The sequence below is a fragment of the Lepisma saccharinum genome, chromosome 1, assembly GCF_977018435.1.
Source record: "Lepisma saccharinum chromosome 1, izLepSacc3.1, whole genome shotgun sequence".
Classification (NCBI taxonomy): Eukaryota; Metazoa; Arthropoda; class Insecta; order Zygentoma; family Lepismatidae; genus Lepisma; species Lepisma saccharinum.
In genome coordinates, this window is record NC_139229.1 from 114,570,105 (window position 1) to 114,587,777 (window position 17,673).

Sequence of the window (17,673 nt, forward strand, 5' to 3'; positions counted from 1 at the left end):
ATGATATTAAACTTGCAATTTAATGTAATATCAGCACGTTCGGCATCAAATTTTCCATGTATTTAAATGAGAGAACAATTGCCGATCAAAAGCGTAGGGTAACTTTGGTTGCCTTGTGATTTTTACTGGCTAAACACCTATCAAGAATATGGTAGAGTCATGATCAAGTGACACATCTCTGTTTATAAGCCCTTGACTGCTACTACTTTTTATACAGTGTGGATACAGAAGTGAGAATAGAAGGGTTGATGTTCGAAGTTGGGTGTTTTGAATTCGTTCGTGCTCTATTTGAAGTTTTACTGAAAGCCCCGACATGAAGATTACACAGGTTATGAAGGCAGTTACGAAGATGTTGGACTTTTATTCTCAATTCAATCCGTCGCCCCTTTCTATCAAACAATTCATCGATTTTGGTGAGTGACATTACTTCCTGCGTCTTGTTTGTTTTCGTCTGCTGTGATCTTTTTTTCTTCGTAGTGTTCTAGTGTTTGTATTATAAATAAATGCTGATATGTTTCGTGATCGTATCTAAGGATTTGATATTCGACTGGTAACATTACAAATGCCAACATGGATTTTGACATTAGTTCCCTTTGCGTTTCGATTTTTTTTTTCATAACTTATGTCCAAAACATGACTTATTCGAACCATCACAGGAAGGGTCCGTGGTGAGAATCCTGCTCGGGCTTGGTTGTTTTTAAATGTCCATTCATCAATTTCATCACTCATCCCCATCTTCGCAAATTGCCAAGAGGCACAAAACGCGAAGTAAAATAAAGTAAATCAATCCATCAATCGAACCATCACAGGAAGAAAATCGTGTTTCATTCAAATTGTAGCAGATATTCGATATTGTTGCGAGTTGAAACAAGGGCTTTATTTGTTTTTGTTTACATTTTTATTTCAAGTTGGTTAATGGAAACTAACAGCGTTCTTCTTGATCACAGCCATTTTAGTATTAATAATAATAATAATTTTTATTGTAGAAACATGTGAGAACATCATATGTATTACAATCGTCAGAAATATACATATAAAGTATCTATAGATCTTACAAAAAAAAATCCAAAAAGCATTTTAGAAACGTAACACCACTTACATAAATTTAGTTGTTAACATTATTGTTTTACAATCATAACTATTTTACCTAATACAATTAATTTCAAAGAATTCTTCTACCCTATATATACAGTTATCGGTTAATATTTTTTGTACTTTTCTTTTGAATTCTAAAAAGGGCAGTTGCCTTAAAGACATAGAGGGAGAGCATTCGTACACCTTGAGTATTTTATTTAAGAGAAATAGCTAATAGCTTCCTTCAGTCACCCTTTCGTGAAACTTACTGTGTGTGTGTGTGGTGAAGTAACACCAAATATTTCTCCATTCATCCTGTTATCTCCTTGTAAATCAGCTTTCGACTTAATTGGTGTTTTCCTGGCACCTTTATCAAATATGTTGCCATAAATGTTTAATGAGTTTCATATCAGGAAGCTGGGGTGGCATTTCCATAACCCTAGCACAGTTACAGAGCAAGCAGACACTCCCTCATCAAATTCTATCTGTGCTTTGGATCATTGTCTTGATAGAATGTCAAATTATTCCTGATTCCTAGTTTTTCAACGCTACTGTGCAAATATCCGTTCAGAATTGCCAGGCGATGTTCCTTGTTCCCTCACACCAGATGATGGTATGCATCCTCATATGAGGAGTAAAGTGAATAAACAAAGAAAACAAAATCCTATTCTCTCAAAGGGTCTTTTGTTCAACTCCCTTTTGAGGCATATTGCACAGTGCTTTGGATCCAAAATTAAAACCGTAGGTCCAGTTAAATTAGTCTATATTAGCAGAAAGTGGGCTTAAATCATAAATCAAACTTAATAAAACATCATCTTAAACGTAAAACTTAGTGATAAAAGAACAGAACATGTGAGTTTTCAAAAATATTAGGCATAATAATAAATCCAAAAACCTGGCAGTTGGGAGGGACAATCACCCCTATTGCCCTCTCAATGCATTAATTCCTGCTTAATATCTATAAATATTAATCTTACTCTCATCCACAAGAATAACATGTCGTCCTGTTTTCGTCCTTGCCCCATTGTCCCCCCTCCACCCAGGAGAGTACAGTCTTTCTGCCCTTTGTTAACACTAATGTAGAATTTTCCTTGGACACTTCCCATTTAATAGCTCATTTTCCTGGGCAGACAGCTGAGATGTACAGAAGTTGCAAACTATGCTCCACATTGCGCTGTAGGGTTCGGAGCACTCACCCCCCCCCCCTGAATTTTCGTGTAACAGATCATTCACCTCTTTGCCTACTGGTCAGCTTTTATAAGGTGTGAAATCTAACCTGTCTGTCTTTTCATAATGCTTTATTTTGTCGGCTGCTGTACTCTTTTACACATATTTAACATTTGTATAATTTCCCTGTAGCAGCATCTTTTGCGTAATTGATGCAGCTGCTCGAAGGTTTCATTTTTTAATTTGTACCCCATTTGTCTCCAACTTCGGTTAGCAACTCACAACAGCTGTGATAGCCAGGAAGTAAAGTTGGGTACTTCTTTCGTATAGGTGAAACACCTATAAATAATTTATTTCACATTTTTTTACATTGCTAACGTATTATTCTGCATTGCGGAACATTTCTTTAGGTGTAATAATGAATTTCTAACGAAAATAATGTCTATTTCTTACATTTACGAGTACTTACTGTTCTTCGTTATTTCGATTCTATAACACACATTATGGCGATAGCATACTGGTTCATCGTTCGTCACCGAAAAATACCTAATTTCATGCCCGGATTTGAAATTATGCTAATACCTCGCAAACCATTCACGTTAGCCCCACAAACCATTTCCTGTAATTTTAGGATCGGTTAGGTTAGGCAAGCATAGTTTAAAAAAATAATAAAAAAATAGAAATACTCGACAAGTCAGGTTATAGTGAAAACACGGCGAGGTTTGAAACACTTTCGGGGGGTTACGTCATGTAACACACGGCACATTGTGCTCACATGCAAAAAGCAAATGGCGGCAGCAGCAATAACTTGTCGGAGAGATATTTTCACAGATAAACACATGATTTCGCATTAAAATGGATCAAAACTACATTCCCGAACTTCAACAATGCTAAAGCAAATTATTTGTGTAAGTACTTTGTTATGTAAAAAGTAAGAAATATGTTTCCTCTATATGAAAGTGTTACCAAATACTTATTTCAAAAATTATCAAATGTGCTAAAAATATGCATTGCTCTTTACTTGCACATGTATGAATATTGAATGTTTTCATATTTTGCAATAGTCAAAATAATTAATGAGTGTTAGTGCAGTGTGTGTGTGTGTGCACATGCATTTTATCAATGCATTGAAAATGATCATAAATGTGACATTATTGAAACTAGAAGAGGAAATCAAGCTTTCACTCCATTAAAGTTATACATGTATATACTAAATGAAGGCCTAATTACATTAAATGTAATACAATTTAAATTGGCCCAAGTTCCTTTTGTTTTATTGTGATTTCATGATGCTACGAATGCAATTTTTACATGGTTTGATTTCGATATACGTCTGTTAACACATGCTGCGGAGTTCTAGTGATTACTTAAGGTTCCGTTCAATATATGCTTTCGTGGTTAGGTTAGGTTTGGTTCCCTTAGCATTAAAATAAAGTCCCTAAATGCATTCTACTAAGGTTCTGATTTACTTCTACATTCATTCCCACGCTTCTACGATATTTACTGTCACTTGTCGACTAAGAGTATCTTGTCCATGAGAAGTGCATAAGGTAATTTTCAAGTTGTTTTTTTCAACATAAATAACCTTTTTTAGTCCAAACAGTGCTCATTACTTTAAGGAAGATTCAAATTTCGTGTGACAATGATTTCCAAAATTCTACGATAATTAGTCTTTGTGCAAGGAGAAATCATAAAACAATCTGGACCATTACCGGAAAACTACTTGCATCATGCATCTCTTTCTAGAAAATGACAAATTTTATGAATACACTTTCTCTTGTGATTGCAATGAGTTCCATGGTTACTAGAAGATGTTCGATAAACAATAAATGTATTTTGTAATGCTGTGAAATTTCTGTATTTTTGTATAAGCTAGATACAAGCTTATTCTACAATAATGAGATGATTACAATGTTTGTTTTACAAATATATTCATTTCTACTGGATTGCTATGAGTGTTTGAATTGAAACTAAATAATCCCACATAGCTTCTTATTACCAATTTAACTTGAAACATCCCAGACATATAAACACCATCCCAGTGTCATTGTAAAACATGCTGTAACAATAGTATGGTAACATTCATTCGTCACTGTCTTGTGAACAATTGCCGTTTTCTGTCCTTCAGTTTTGGGCACCAGAAGGGCTTGTATTCACTTCCATCAGGCAATAGATCTGATAGATGGAAGACAGACACAACTTAAGAATTCCTCTCTCTTGGCACCTATTGCAAGTAGCGACGTAATATTGTGGTGCTCGGTAGGAAAGTCCACAGAGAGCATATAGAGTCATTTTACGGATAAATGGTGTAACTTGAATTATGCCCTTCTTTCAGCCAACCCCTCAATTACATCGCCCATTTCAGTTTTGTTAAGGGTAAAAAGGGCACCATTTGGTAAAGCAATGGCACATTATGTCAGAGGCCCGGGTTCGAGTCCTGGTCAAGCCTGCATTTTTTGCTGAAGTTACTACATAGTACACCACCAGTGTGTGCCAAGTCTTAATGTAATTTACATCTCTACACTGGGAGAAAGTTGGCAACATCAATGTCAACAGTGTTTCAAAGGGAACATAACTTGTTCCGGTAGCACCGACAATTCAACACAGGTAAAACTGCGACAGCAAAAAATCATGCGATGCCTTGGCTGGCTTGGTAGCTCAGTTGGTAGAGCAATGGCACATTATGTCAGAGGCCCAAGTTCGAGTCCTGGTTGAACCTGCATTTTTCAGTGAAATTTCTACATGGATTTTTAAAGGTGTTTAAATATAGAACCCCAATGAACATATTACATCTTTCAAAATTGACTGTAGTTTTATTTATAAGGTAAAATACTTCCTCTTTACAACTAAAAAGTAATGTTTTTTTTTGTAAACACACATCACAAACAAGTAACAACACTCGCGTTGCCACACATTCTTTCCACAACTAAATATCAGCCAAACAGTAGAAAGTGGATATTACTCAGAAAAATTCTGAAACTAACAGAAAAGTTATACCCATTTCTTAAATCACTACTCACTGGAGAGTAAGGAAACGGCATGGGCAACATTTAACCACATCTTCCTAACACCCCTTTAAATTGACCTTACAAGATGGAAAATTCTGGATAGGTTCTTGCCAATGGGAATATATAGACATTAATCTTTGTCATCAGAGATCATTGGATAGGGAGAAAACATATTTCTTTATTTTTTAGCACTTTCTGAGTACATAATGTTTGCAAAATAATACATCATATTAATAAAAATAGTATTAACCTTTTGTGCTCTTTGCAGATCTCGGAACACAGTTTCATTACTTTCCTTATCTCCAACTTATGTCCAAAACTAATCCCTTTATTGAATTTATTTGTATAACAACTTGCTTTAAGTATTGTGATAATAATTTTGCAGTTTTCAACGCTGGTGATGTAATTTGGAAAGGAGGCAGCAGAGTCCAGGCCAGCTCTTTCTGGAAATTTCCAACTTTTGCCACTACTGGGAGGGAATTTTTTGTCCTACTTCCTATATTTTTGATTCATTTTGCAATCTGTTTACAATAAGCAATTATCGTTACTGTGTTTACCATTTAATGCAGGCAAATTTGCTTTCGACCAGAAGTGTGTTCTTTCATTTTGACTTGGCTGTTTTCAGACGCTCAATGGTTGTAGGAAAAGCAACTCTTGTAATAGCATTGCAGTTGAAAGCAGAACTGCTAGTGCTTTTAACTGAGCTATGAAGGGAATTTTGTAACCAATATGGATGGTGATCATAAAATCTTTCCCTGATAAAGAAAATGTATAGCATGTAAACTGTAAGAGCTAGGAACATGGGATTTGCTACAATACGTAACTTTTTATTCCTGTACAGTGTTGCCATCTGTGAATCAAGTTTGTGGTGCTGTGGTCAGCAGTGTTGAAAATTAGACTATTCTACAAAATTGCATATGTGGGTGGGGGGTTAATGGAAATTTGGGGGAGGGTATCAAGAGTGGGTGGCTATACATATAGCAATGCTAAAAGTGGGATGCTATCTCTTCAGTTGAGAAAATTCTTATAAAACCTTACCCATTAGAATAATTTACATAGACATAGCCTCACTCGCTGCATTTTCTACATGTTGATCCATACAAGCATCCCCGCACCTTTCTCCAAACTGGGCAAAGCATTCCCCTCAGCTAGAAATTTCCACTTTGAGACTGGGGGTCAGAGTAAGATTTCATATTTTGCCGTTCAGTAATAAAAACCCATATTTTACCTTTTATTATTATTATTATGACAAATCATAAAATTGAAATTGAATTGAAAATACCTTGAGTTGTTGCCAAGTTCAGAGTTGAGTTGACTATTTAAATAGAAACTGGATTTGATTTACTTCCTTTCCATAAACATCTTGATGTTTCAAAATAATGTTTTTCAAGTGGTCACCTAATAATGCTACACAGTATTGGAGTCTTCTCAGGCGAGCAGTTGAGAGCACTGGAAAGAAGCAAGAGATTTGTTTTAAATGCACTTTATGCACAGATAGGCTAATCGGGAGTGGACCTACAGTATAAGTGGGATCCGAAACACTATGTACCTCCACCAAGCATCGAACCCGGGACCCCGTGATTACAAGGCGATGACGATACCACCACGCCATCTGGGAGGCTCTAGTATTGGGAAGGATGTCTTGAAACGTGTAACGTTAAACTTCAGAAAAAAATACTCCAATACCGTGTAACATCACAAGGTGACCATTTGAAATTCATTATTTTTGGTTGGTGTCAGTTTATGTGCGTGTTATGGTGTGTGAATTAATCTCCAAGAAATGTAGAATTTATTCCATTTACATAATATGCTCTAGTTTTAGTTCTGCTATTTTAAGCCTAGCTTACCCATGCCGTTCAAATTAAAATTCAAGAAATCATTTTGTTTTGGAATCACTGCTTCATTTGTTTTACATATATGTGCAGTTATTTATTAATTATAATAATTACAAAAATTATCATCGTTAATATGAAATAACCAATTTTTGCATGCGTATCACCAGAGAGTATTTGTCTGTGGTGTCACACACATACTTTACTATTCACTAAAACTCACAAAAAACATAATAATTTTTCATTAATGCTTTTTTGTTTATAGAGGTGGTTGTTTATTAATTATAATAATTATACAAATATTACCATAGTTTTTCATTAATGCTTTTTTGTTTATAGAGGTGGTTTATTATTTATAATAATTATACAAATATTACCATTATTACCAACCAATTGTACATTCTAACTGGCATTAGTGTCTCGAATGACACACATTCAAAGATGGAACTTGATAGGCCCACCTAGTGCAATTTACCTCCTATTTACATTGCATAATACATAAATATTGTGAACACCCTAGGGAACAATGAAATTTATTTTCATTTTTTTAAGAAGATTTTCACAGTTGAAAAATTGAAAAAAAAATGGAGGTGGTGGGCCTGATCCCCCCTCTTCCCTCCACATCTGGTAAACTAGGGTTAAAACTGTCAGCTAATTATGTTCATCCCTGTATTTTGGCGTCTCTCAGTGTTCTCGACCAAGCAGGATCCATCCGCCTAGGAATTTCCACTTCTAGTACCAGGGTGCGAAATCACTGCAGATTGGTGGGGGGGGGAGAATCAGACACACACACCACTCTATTTATATATATATATATATAGTCATTAAATATGTGTCAATTATTAAATAATCAAATTACATTATAAAATATACAATATATTATATCAACCGTCCTTTCATTTACAAATTGAAAATTTGAATATACTACTAATGCTATGATCATGAATAATGATTTGCGTGACTAAGGGGTGAGGGCCAAAAATTAAGAGACATTAAGAAAATAGTTTCCTACATAAAAATCACATCTAAATGCTATTACGTTTTTTAAAAAATATATTTATATACGTAGGGAATTTGCAGTAGCTGGCGAAAGGCGATGAGAAATGGAGAAGAAATAACAAATCAAGCTAATTTCTGTGTTCTGGGGATTGATGGGTTCAGTGTTCTTAGAGATGGCTCTTGTTGACCGTTCTGTGTGTATGTTCTCGATATTATTCCAGTAAAGTACAGATTCGACTCCAAAACTAATTGTTTGTTTGCTGTTAGAAGAAAAACTCTTTCCCCCGGAAAAGTTTGGTGGGGGGGATTTCAGGACGATCATTGGTGGGGAATTTCCCCTGCCCCCCTCCCCCGCCCCACCCCCCGGGATTTCGCACCCTGTCTAGTACTTTTTCTCGTCAGTATTGTAGATTAGCCAAGAAAGAAAGTAAGTCACTGTCGTTCTGTCATGGCCCAAAGAGTAACTCGAGAGAACTGGAGGAACATCTTGCGTGTGAGAGCGATCGAGAGACGGGATAGCTGCTGGAGGCCTGTCACGTAGGCAGCTGGCGCTTCACAAGGTCTCCCGCGTTGATTGGCTGTGTGTGGAGGCTGGGTGACGGGTGTGTTGTGTTATCAAGGCTTCTGTTACATGGCAACAGAGGTGAATCTATTTTGTGCACACTAATCAGCTAAATGTTGACGAAGTATCGTAATTGAACGGCTGTGTCCGTTTCGTGGCAGTCATGCAAATCCAAGGCATTTTGATTTGTTCTCTTGGAGAAGAGGAAAGGGAAATCTAATTGTTTGACCCCTCTTTGAAGGTTGGTTGTTTCCAAAGTTGTGCACAAGAAAGCAATGATCAACCTCGAGCCCTGATTAAGTCTTTAGAAAAGTACTGGTTGATACTCGCATAATGTATCCAATTTAACCCCACGGCCCCTCCCAGCATAAACAATCGTGTCACTCTAGTTTGCCCTTTTGAAAATCAGTCACTGGGTTTCGCATAGGCCCGTACTCAGGATTTTATTTCGGGAGGAACTCATCACTTATCAGCAGTCGCCATCTAAAGGTAAAAAAGGAGGGGACTAGAAGCCCTGAAGATGAATTTCTCAGTGCATTATAAATTATTGTGCAAGATGTTTAATCCTGATAAGGAAGTAAAGTTAATTACTACTATACACTACAGGATGGCTCAAAAAGTCACTTAACACCCTCGGTACAAGGCCACTGCAGCGCGCAACATAGAAATGGTGATGACCAATCATTATGAGGCCAAGGGGGAACCACATTGACGCCACCCGCGTGGTCGGCGGCCATCTTCATGTCCGCCATCTTGAATTCAAATTCAGAATTTTAAATGGGAAGGGAGTGATATGATATATCAAATCAGGCTAGAATTTCACGAGAAATGCAGTGGTGAAGGTTTTCTCGATGTATCTTTAACCAGTAAAAAGTTATGAATGAATTCTTGTACCAATTTGCTCCTTTTTGAGGTGCTAGAAAAATGCCTTAAAATTTATTTAGCGCATCGGTAATGCATCGAGATCAAAGTGATGTCTAGGGAGAGAAATTCACATGCCATTGCACACGATTTTAATCGGATACATTATGAGTGGTTGTCGCGATCAATTTACAGTGTGACGCTTCCATTGAATTAAAAGTCGTTCACAGTGACACGGCTAACGTTCATGTCCATAAGGAAGTTCATAAACAAAATATGCGACCCTTGTCATCTGATAACTAACTTTGGACAGAAACTGCTTCACAACGTTCCCATAGTGTTCTGATGTTCCTCCCTATTGAAAAATACTCTGTAAAAAGTACCTTCTTCCATAAGCAAGGATGAAAAAACCCTGTTTATTTAACAAATCCAAGTAGCCCTAAGCATTTAAGGTTCCGTTGATGAAAAAATTGACTAACCAATCGTGTTCCACACAGCATGCCACACCATTAACTTACCAGCACTAACCATTCAGCTTTGATCTGTCGAAAATGGGTTATCAGATAAAAAGCATCGAATATTCTGTTTATGAACTTCCTTATGAACATAAACATTAGCCTTGTCACTGTGAAGGACTTTTCATTTAATGGAAGCATCACACTGTAATTGTTCGCGACAACCATTCATAATGCGCAGCTCTTCATGGATGTATCCGATTAAAATCTTGTGCAATGGCATGCGAACTTCTCTCCATAGACATCACTTTGATCTTGATGGATTACCGATGCGCTAAACAAATTTGAAGCCATTTTTCTAACACCTCGAAAAGGAGCAAATTGGTACAAGAATCCAGTCATAACTTTTTACTGGTTAAAGATACATAAAAAAACCTTCACCATTGCATTTCTCGTGAAATTCTAGCCTGATTTGATATATCATATCACCCCTTCCCATTTAAAATTCTGAAGTTGAATTCAAGATGGCGGCCATCTGATGGCCGCCGACCACGCGGGTGGCGTCAATGTGGTTCCCCCTTGGCCTGGCAACGATTGGTCATCACCATTTCCACGTTGCGCGCTGCAGTGGCCTTGTACCGAGGGTGTTAAGTGACTTTTTGAGCCACCCTGTATTTAAGTTAGCTTAGTCCTCCCGTGGCTACGTACCTGGTTTCGTACCATCAATTCCTAACGCTCCCATCTCAAGCATTTGTTGAGTTAAGGGAACAGGGACGATGAGGTGGGAATTCTGTGTGTTTGGGAAAATAAAGAAGCAGGTATGTATTTCTGCCTGGCGAGACAGGTACGTACCGGATATTGAACCCGGGACCCCTTAATTACAAGGCGACGGAGTTACCACTATTTCATCTGGGAAGACATGAGAAAGAGAAGCATCTAGACAGCTACGTGGCTAAAAAATTCCTCATATCCCATCTTCATGGATGATGTTTATGATTTTAATCAATCTTGGGTCATTTTTAATAATTTAAAGATAATTTTTTGGAGAATTTTCAAGTCATCAACTTCCGAGAAATACATTTCTTATGATCGGTGCTCGAAGTGAGGGAGGATAGGAGGGGGGTATGGTAATCCCCCCAGCTAGCGAATTTTCACATAACATCGCCACAGCTAGCACCCCCCAGCTAACATTTTCCATTTCAAGCGCTGCTTATGATTGATGGGAGTTGTTTATTTATTTCGTTGTTGATTCAACCATTTAATTATCGTCCGAGAGAAAGAGGAAAGGAAGTAGAAAGATTCGCCCGTGGCTTTCGTTAAAGGTTCCATCTCGGCATGTAGTTACCGAAAATGCGGACCGGTCGAGGAAAGGAACTAAGTAATAAGTGGATACGCACAAAGGCTTATTATTTCATTTGAAGCTTCAAGGTATCAAGCCCGTCACTGGTCCCTGACGTTCCTCGTCCCGTCCCTCCTACCGAGAAGAAGTCATCTTAAGGCGGCTCCGAATCGGACACATCCGTCTTTACTGCAAGGACTGGACCCTCCGTTGTGCCGTACTTGCAACGTCGTCTTAAGTATTCGGCATATTCTTGTTGAATGTACAGAATATGCTTTCCTCAGGCAGACTTAATCTTCCGAACTGTTTGTCATCCCTGTTGGGAGATGACGACCGAGATTTATCCAATGTTTTTAGCTTTTTGCGAAGAGCCGGACTCTTCCACTGTCTGTGAGAGAGCTTTTAATTGATTCTTGCTTTTTAATGTTTTGTTTGTCGTCTGCAGGACTCTTTACAACCTTTCTCTTTTATTTTTTCTCAAGGGGCATATTACACCCCTTGTTTACAATTTTTAAGTCAGAATTTTAGATAAGGGGATATTTCCCAGTATACATTGAAGGGTGCAAAACGACCTAAAGTGCCGACGCACCCAAACATTTTAATTCAATCAATTTTGTAATTCTCCCGGTAAATAGCGGCCAGGTTGCCAAAGAACCAATGGCGCGTGTACTCTTTGCTTGCCGGAATAACTTTCCCGGAGTACGTAGTGCATGCAGTGTGTCGCATGAAACCTGTTGAACGCTGGTTCCGGCGAATTTTGAGTGCAGGGTCGTTGATCCACGGAGGTCCCCCCACCCTCTGCAGCCAACACAGAAGGCAGAGCAAATCGATGACGGTGCTGTCGGGTGTAGACTGGGTTAATACGCGAGAAGGGGAGTAAGGACTGGAGTTGGACCCCCCACGAAGGCACGTGAATGGGCAAATAAACGCAGCCAGGTTTCGATTTTGGATAATTGTTTATTCGAATTCGAACCGCTCACCCCTAACAAACATGACAGCACGTAGAACAAATTTTCTTTTATAGTAACGTTTTGCCCGTCCGTGCACGGCTCTGGAAAAATAAATATTTTCTACAGAAACATTTAAAGAGTGTGGATGAAATATGCATGTGTGTTGTTACAGGGATGATTGAGGAAAGGATAGTAGCTTCAGTCTGCCGGCATGATACTTTTTTTTTTGCATCGCTTTTATTACATTTTCCGACAACAAATAATGTTAGTGACAGGCACGTATCTGGAAATATATTTCGAGAGGAGGTCCGAACCAAGTGTGTCACAAGTAATAATAATATAAATGTTTGTAATTAATAAAGTAAACTCCATGCTCAACAGCCCTCAAAGGGCCAAGGCCTACCAAAGCTGCTTTTTTCATTGGGTGACAAGCGGTCAGTGCATTGAGTCCCATCCCCGATTTTTTCCCAGCTTTCGAAACCGAAGCTCGCTACTTCTTTTCAAGTAGCTCCCCAGTTGATCTCAATACGCTCCCATCGGAAATCGAACCCGAGACCGCCCTCACCAAAGGCGAGAGCGCTAACCACATAATATAATTAATGTCTATTAATAATAATAATATGCATAAAATAGTTACATTAATTATTACTGTTATTATTACATGAATAGGTAAAAAATCAGTAGAAGAATAGAGATGTAACAGCACGTGTTCGTTATCTAGCTTACGTAATTACGATCGCTAAAATTTGTATAAAATAAACTCTCCTGGCAAGGAAATTAATGTCAAAAATACAAATAAAATATTTATTGAATATCAAAAATAATATGTCCAGTTGATGGAAAGTAAAGTTCCGGATTAATATGTTATACATGTTTTTACAAGCAGTAGTGTGCATAAATGTATTATGATTTCTAAGCGGTAGGATTGTAATCTAATGTTTGCCTTGATGTTAGTTTTGCGGATTCGATTATACATTAGACATTAAATGCTAAACTAGTATAATTATTTTTTTTTCTTCGTAAGTCTTGGGGGGAGGGAGGCCTTGGTCAGTGGCAACCTTGAATATGTCCTGCGTGTATCTTGCAAGATAAAAAAAAAATAGTGGTTCATTTTCGAGTCGATGCGAGGTTTGAACGTGAACGTTTGTCGGTTTTATATGGCGACACATGATATTCGTATATTTGTATCTCCGCTGCAGAACGAGAGCGAGAAACAAAAATTGGTGCCTTGATCTTCATGTCGCGAGAAGTTCTGTACCATACACATCCCATTAGCGGAGGGATTCTGTGAATGGCTTTGAGTTCTGGTGATTTGATGCTTCTGTTAGCGGTGCTCTAAATGTGTTACCCAATTTCCTTGTTGATGACCCGCCATGGAAAATGCCCAACTCGCACATGCGTCACACATTGTGTCGAACTCTTTCGTCACCCTTGAACAACGTAAGGAACTGCGCAACGTTAGCTACTTGTAAATTGCATTGTCAGCATTTTTGCTGGTAAGTGCTCCGGTGTTTATTGGTTTGAGTAAGAAGCGGCATCTTCTAACCTTTTTATTAACACTATACGAGAATGCCAAGTGACAATCAGCGGCTCTTAAATTAGGCAAGGTAGCAGAATAGTCGAGTCATGGTTTGCTTTTGAGACGTCTTAGAGATATCGGAACAAGGAATTATCTCATTCATTAGTGATGACTAGACCTCGGATTTTTAGGTTCTAAAAAGTGTGATTTTAGGCTCCTAAAATAGGCTCTAAAAGCCCTAAAATAGGTTCTGAAAAATCCTAAAATAGGTCCCAAAAATCTTAAGTTAGGCTCGAAAAATCCTGAAATAGGTTCAAAAAAACTTAAAATAGTTCAAAATTCCAGAAAATGCTGATAGGCATAGTCACCGGTAATGAAAATGGGACACCTATATCCTGAAATACGTACTATCTTGCATAACGTTATGTGTGTTGCCTGACCCTACGGCGATGGCAGAACTTACCATGGAAATTTGCTATTAAAATCCACTCTTCGCCGTATAGTTAGGCAACATTTTTTTTTCATGTTATCCACAATCAAACTCCGCTATTTTGTCTGTGAGGATCATCTTATATGCTGAAAATAATCTTTCAACAAAAACACGCAGAGGGGTAGAGTGAGAAAGGAGAGAGCGAAAGGGGAAAAGTAAAAGTAAAGGAGGGAAGACAAGATAGGACAGATGTGGATGCTCCATTTTCCTCATCTCTCCTCGCATCTTTTCCCTTTCTCCTAATTACTTCTCCTATCCACATCTGTCCTATCTTTTCTTCCCTCCTTTACTTTTACTCTTCCCCTTTCGCTTTCTCCTTTCTCCTCTCATTTGTTGTCCCTTTTCGTTTCCTCTCTCCTCGTTTCCTTTGTGTAGACTCATCAGCGATGAAATACTAGAAAATCGATTTTTCTTTCTTTCAGAAAGTATTTCTTATTTGCGACAAATGTAATACTAATATTTTTTTTAGAGTTTTATGCAATATTTTTTTATCCCTTTCGCGTATTTCATAAATATCTATTGTGCATATGGCAACCCTGAAATTGAGCCTAACTCTACACGCAACCTACCAGCGCCTTACGTAATTTGGGTTGCCTAGTTTAAAATGTCGTTGTCCTAAAACTTTTGAGAGACACTGTACAAGGCTTTCAAAGAAGGCAGAGAAGTTGTTGCTGATTTGCCCCGTTCTGGTCGACCTTCCACGTCGACGACTGACGAAAACGTCAGAAAAGTCAGGACAATGGTACTTGAAAACCGGCGTGTGAGTTTGAGAGAGGTGGCTCGTGAGCTTGACATATCACACATGTCCGTTCACAACATTTTGACTGATGTGTTAGGCATGAAACGCGTCGCGGCACGACTTCTTCCGAAGGAGCTGAATTTCCTGCAAAAAGCTACGCAGGGATGTTGCTAAAGAGATGATTTCGCGAGCCTCTAGTGACAACCTTCATAAAACGCATCATAACTGGTGATGAGACATGGGTGTATGAGTATGACATGCAAACAGGTCAACAATCTTCGGAATGGCGCTTCGAAAATGAACCAAATCCCAAAAAACCACGCCAAAGTCGCTAAAAAATTAAGGTCATGCTCATTGTTTTCTTTGATTATCGTGGTGTTGTGCACTCAGAATTCCTTCCAGCGGGATAAACTGTGAATAATGAGTTTTATGTGACCGTTATGAGGCGTCTGCGTGAGAATGTTCGCCGGAAAAGACCAGAGTTATGAAAAAACAATTCTTGGGTTTTGCACCACGATAATGCGTCTTCGCACACGTCGACTGTTGTTCGCGAGTTTTTGGTCAAGAACTCAACACATGTCCTCGCCCAAGCCCCATATTCTCCAGATATGGCTCCGTGTGATTTTTTCTCTTTCCGCGACTCAAGTTACCACTTCGGGGAAGGCGTTTTGAATCAATTGAATCCATTAAAGGAAATTCGCAGAAGGAACTCCGGGCGATACAGTCTTCTGCATTTGAAAAGTGTTAACCGTTGGCATATGTGTGTTGCATCTGATGGGGCCTATTTTAAAGGCGACAAAATAATGTTGATGATTAACCACGTATTTTATGTTTCATTCACAAATACCGGACACTTTTGTACGTAGTAATATACCTGTGAAGGAGGAAACTAGGTTAAAAACATAAAATCCGATGTCTAGTGATGACTGATGATTAGGGACGTGAAGTTTTCGTTTTAACGATAACACAGAAAAGTTGAGGAAACCAAAATAAAGTTTTTAAAATGTATTTGGGTAGGTAAAGGAGGCAAATTTTTGGTTATTTCGGAATCGGGAAATAACGCGAATTATGCCATTTTTCAGAATAACACCAAATTTTGCCCTTTAACGCGAAATATGCCATATAAACTGGCGAGAACATTTCTTCTGTTCAAAAAGTGTCACCTGAAGCGCTATATATCTAGCCTAGCTAGTTCGATTAAAAGAGATTGTCACACTTCATTTTATTGCAGTTTGACGGTTTTGTGTGTATTGTATATTTAGTGGCCAATGAGATGAAATAGTTTTCCAAATTCAAGAAATTTGGTTATTTCTCACAAAGGAAGCCGTAAATTTATTTTTTGTCATTAAAACTAAACTTTGTCTCAATTTTCCAGAACTAAAATGATGTGAAAATCTTAAGCATAGAAGGAACAATAAAAACGCATGTAAAAAATTCAACACATTTTAAATTAATAACACCGAATTTTGCCCAAAACCGCGAAAAATAACACCGAATTGCAATAAAAAATAACGTCGAAATTTAGGGGAAAAATAAAACTAAAACTTTACGTCCCTACTGATGATGGACATGGTGTCTCATAAAGGTAAGGTCAAATGTACTCCCATATGTATAGGGTGGCCAAAAATATGCTCAAGTTGCTCAGTACACAGGTTGGCCCCAAAAGTTTGGTAATATCCAGATGGCCAAAAGGTGAAATATGTACTACGGTCAGAGAGAGAGAGAGAAGACAGATTTGTTCGCACAGGTCCGGAAATGCGTCGTTTTCGACGGACGTGGGCATAAAGAAATTCCCAAGAAGAAATGTTGCTACGGATGAGAAGCAAGATCGCTTCCGAAAGACACAATGGTAAAGAACCACAAGTCGATGAGATGGTAAGAGATTCAAGTCGAAATTAGAACAACCTAATATGTGCCTCACTACTGCTTCGTGAGAAAACACGTGTTCCGATGTTTGTTTATTATTGTAGACTTAGTGACATCCCCTTCACATACAACTTGCTGTATATATTTTTCTAATCTCACATCATTGCACCACTATTACAATATTGTTTATTTAGTAAGCGTATCCCTCCCCCAGATCTTTTTGGACACCCTATATATTAACATTGAAAACTGTATTTTTATGTGTGCCTTCTTTATTCCCTGTGCTTTGTGTGACGTGATAATTAGATATTAAAGGTGTTGCGATTAAAACGGTAATATATTGATTACATCTAGTGCACTCTAAAAACAAAGTGTATCTCATATGAACGACAGGTCGTTCATGCGTATTTTCGGTTTGTAGATAAGTTTTGATCACTGATATCTCTTATTGAAAAGTTTACTTATCATCCCACTCAAAAACCAATGTTTGTCACTACTTTGCAAAGTATCCCAGGCGAGCAACAGAAATAATTCGAGTAGATTATATTTAACCGTCACGTGACCTACCTACCTGATAAAACTGGCAACGTACATCAACCGTAAAAAATGAATGTGCCAGCACTTTTCGAGGCCACGATTTACGCACAGGACCTTCGCGTCAAGATAAAACTCCAAATGCCTTGATTTTTTTGGGAAATCCTCAAAAAGGCGGATCGTTCAATATGCTTTGTAGTTCGAGGAAATGCTGATGTTCTTTCTAAGGTATTATAGTACTTCTAAAGAAGTGAAGTTAATGGAATTCGTTGAAACTT

General features: G+C 38.0%; 1 protein-coding gene across 2 annotated transcripts in view; it reads left to right on the top strand.

Moving 5' to 3' along the window:
• The first annotated feature begins 224 nt into the window (after nucleotides 1-224).
• Nucleotides 225-17,673, top strand: part of Pdk (pyruvate dehydrogenase kinase) — a 77,450-nt gene continuing 60,001 nt past the window's right edge. For both annotated transcript variants that reach the window (XM_083136694.1, XM_083136712.1), the window contains exon 1: nucleotides 225-413. In XM_083136694.1, coding sequence (XP_082992820.1) covers nucleotides 314-413 — 100 coding nt within the window. In that variant the 5' untranslated portion in view covers nucleotides 225-313. The remainder of the gene's footprint in view (nucleotides 414-17,673) is intronic.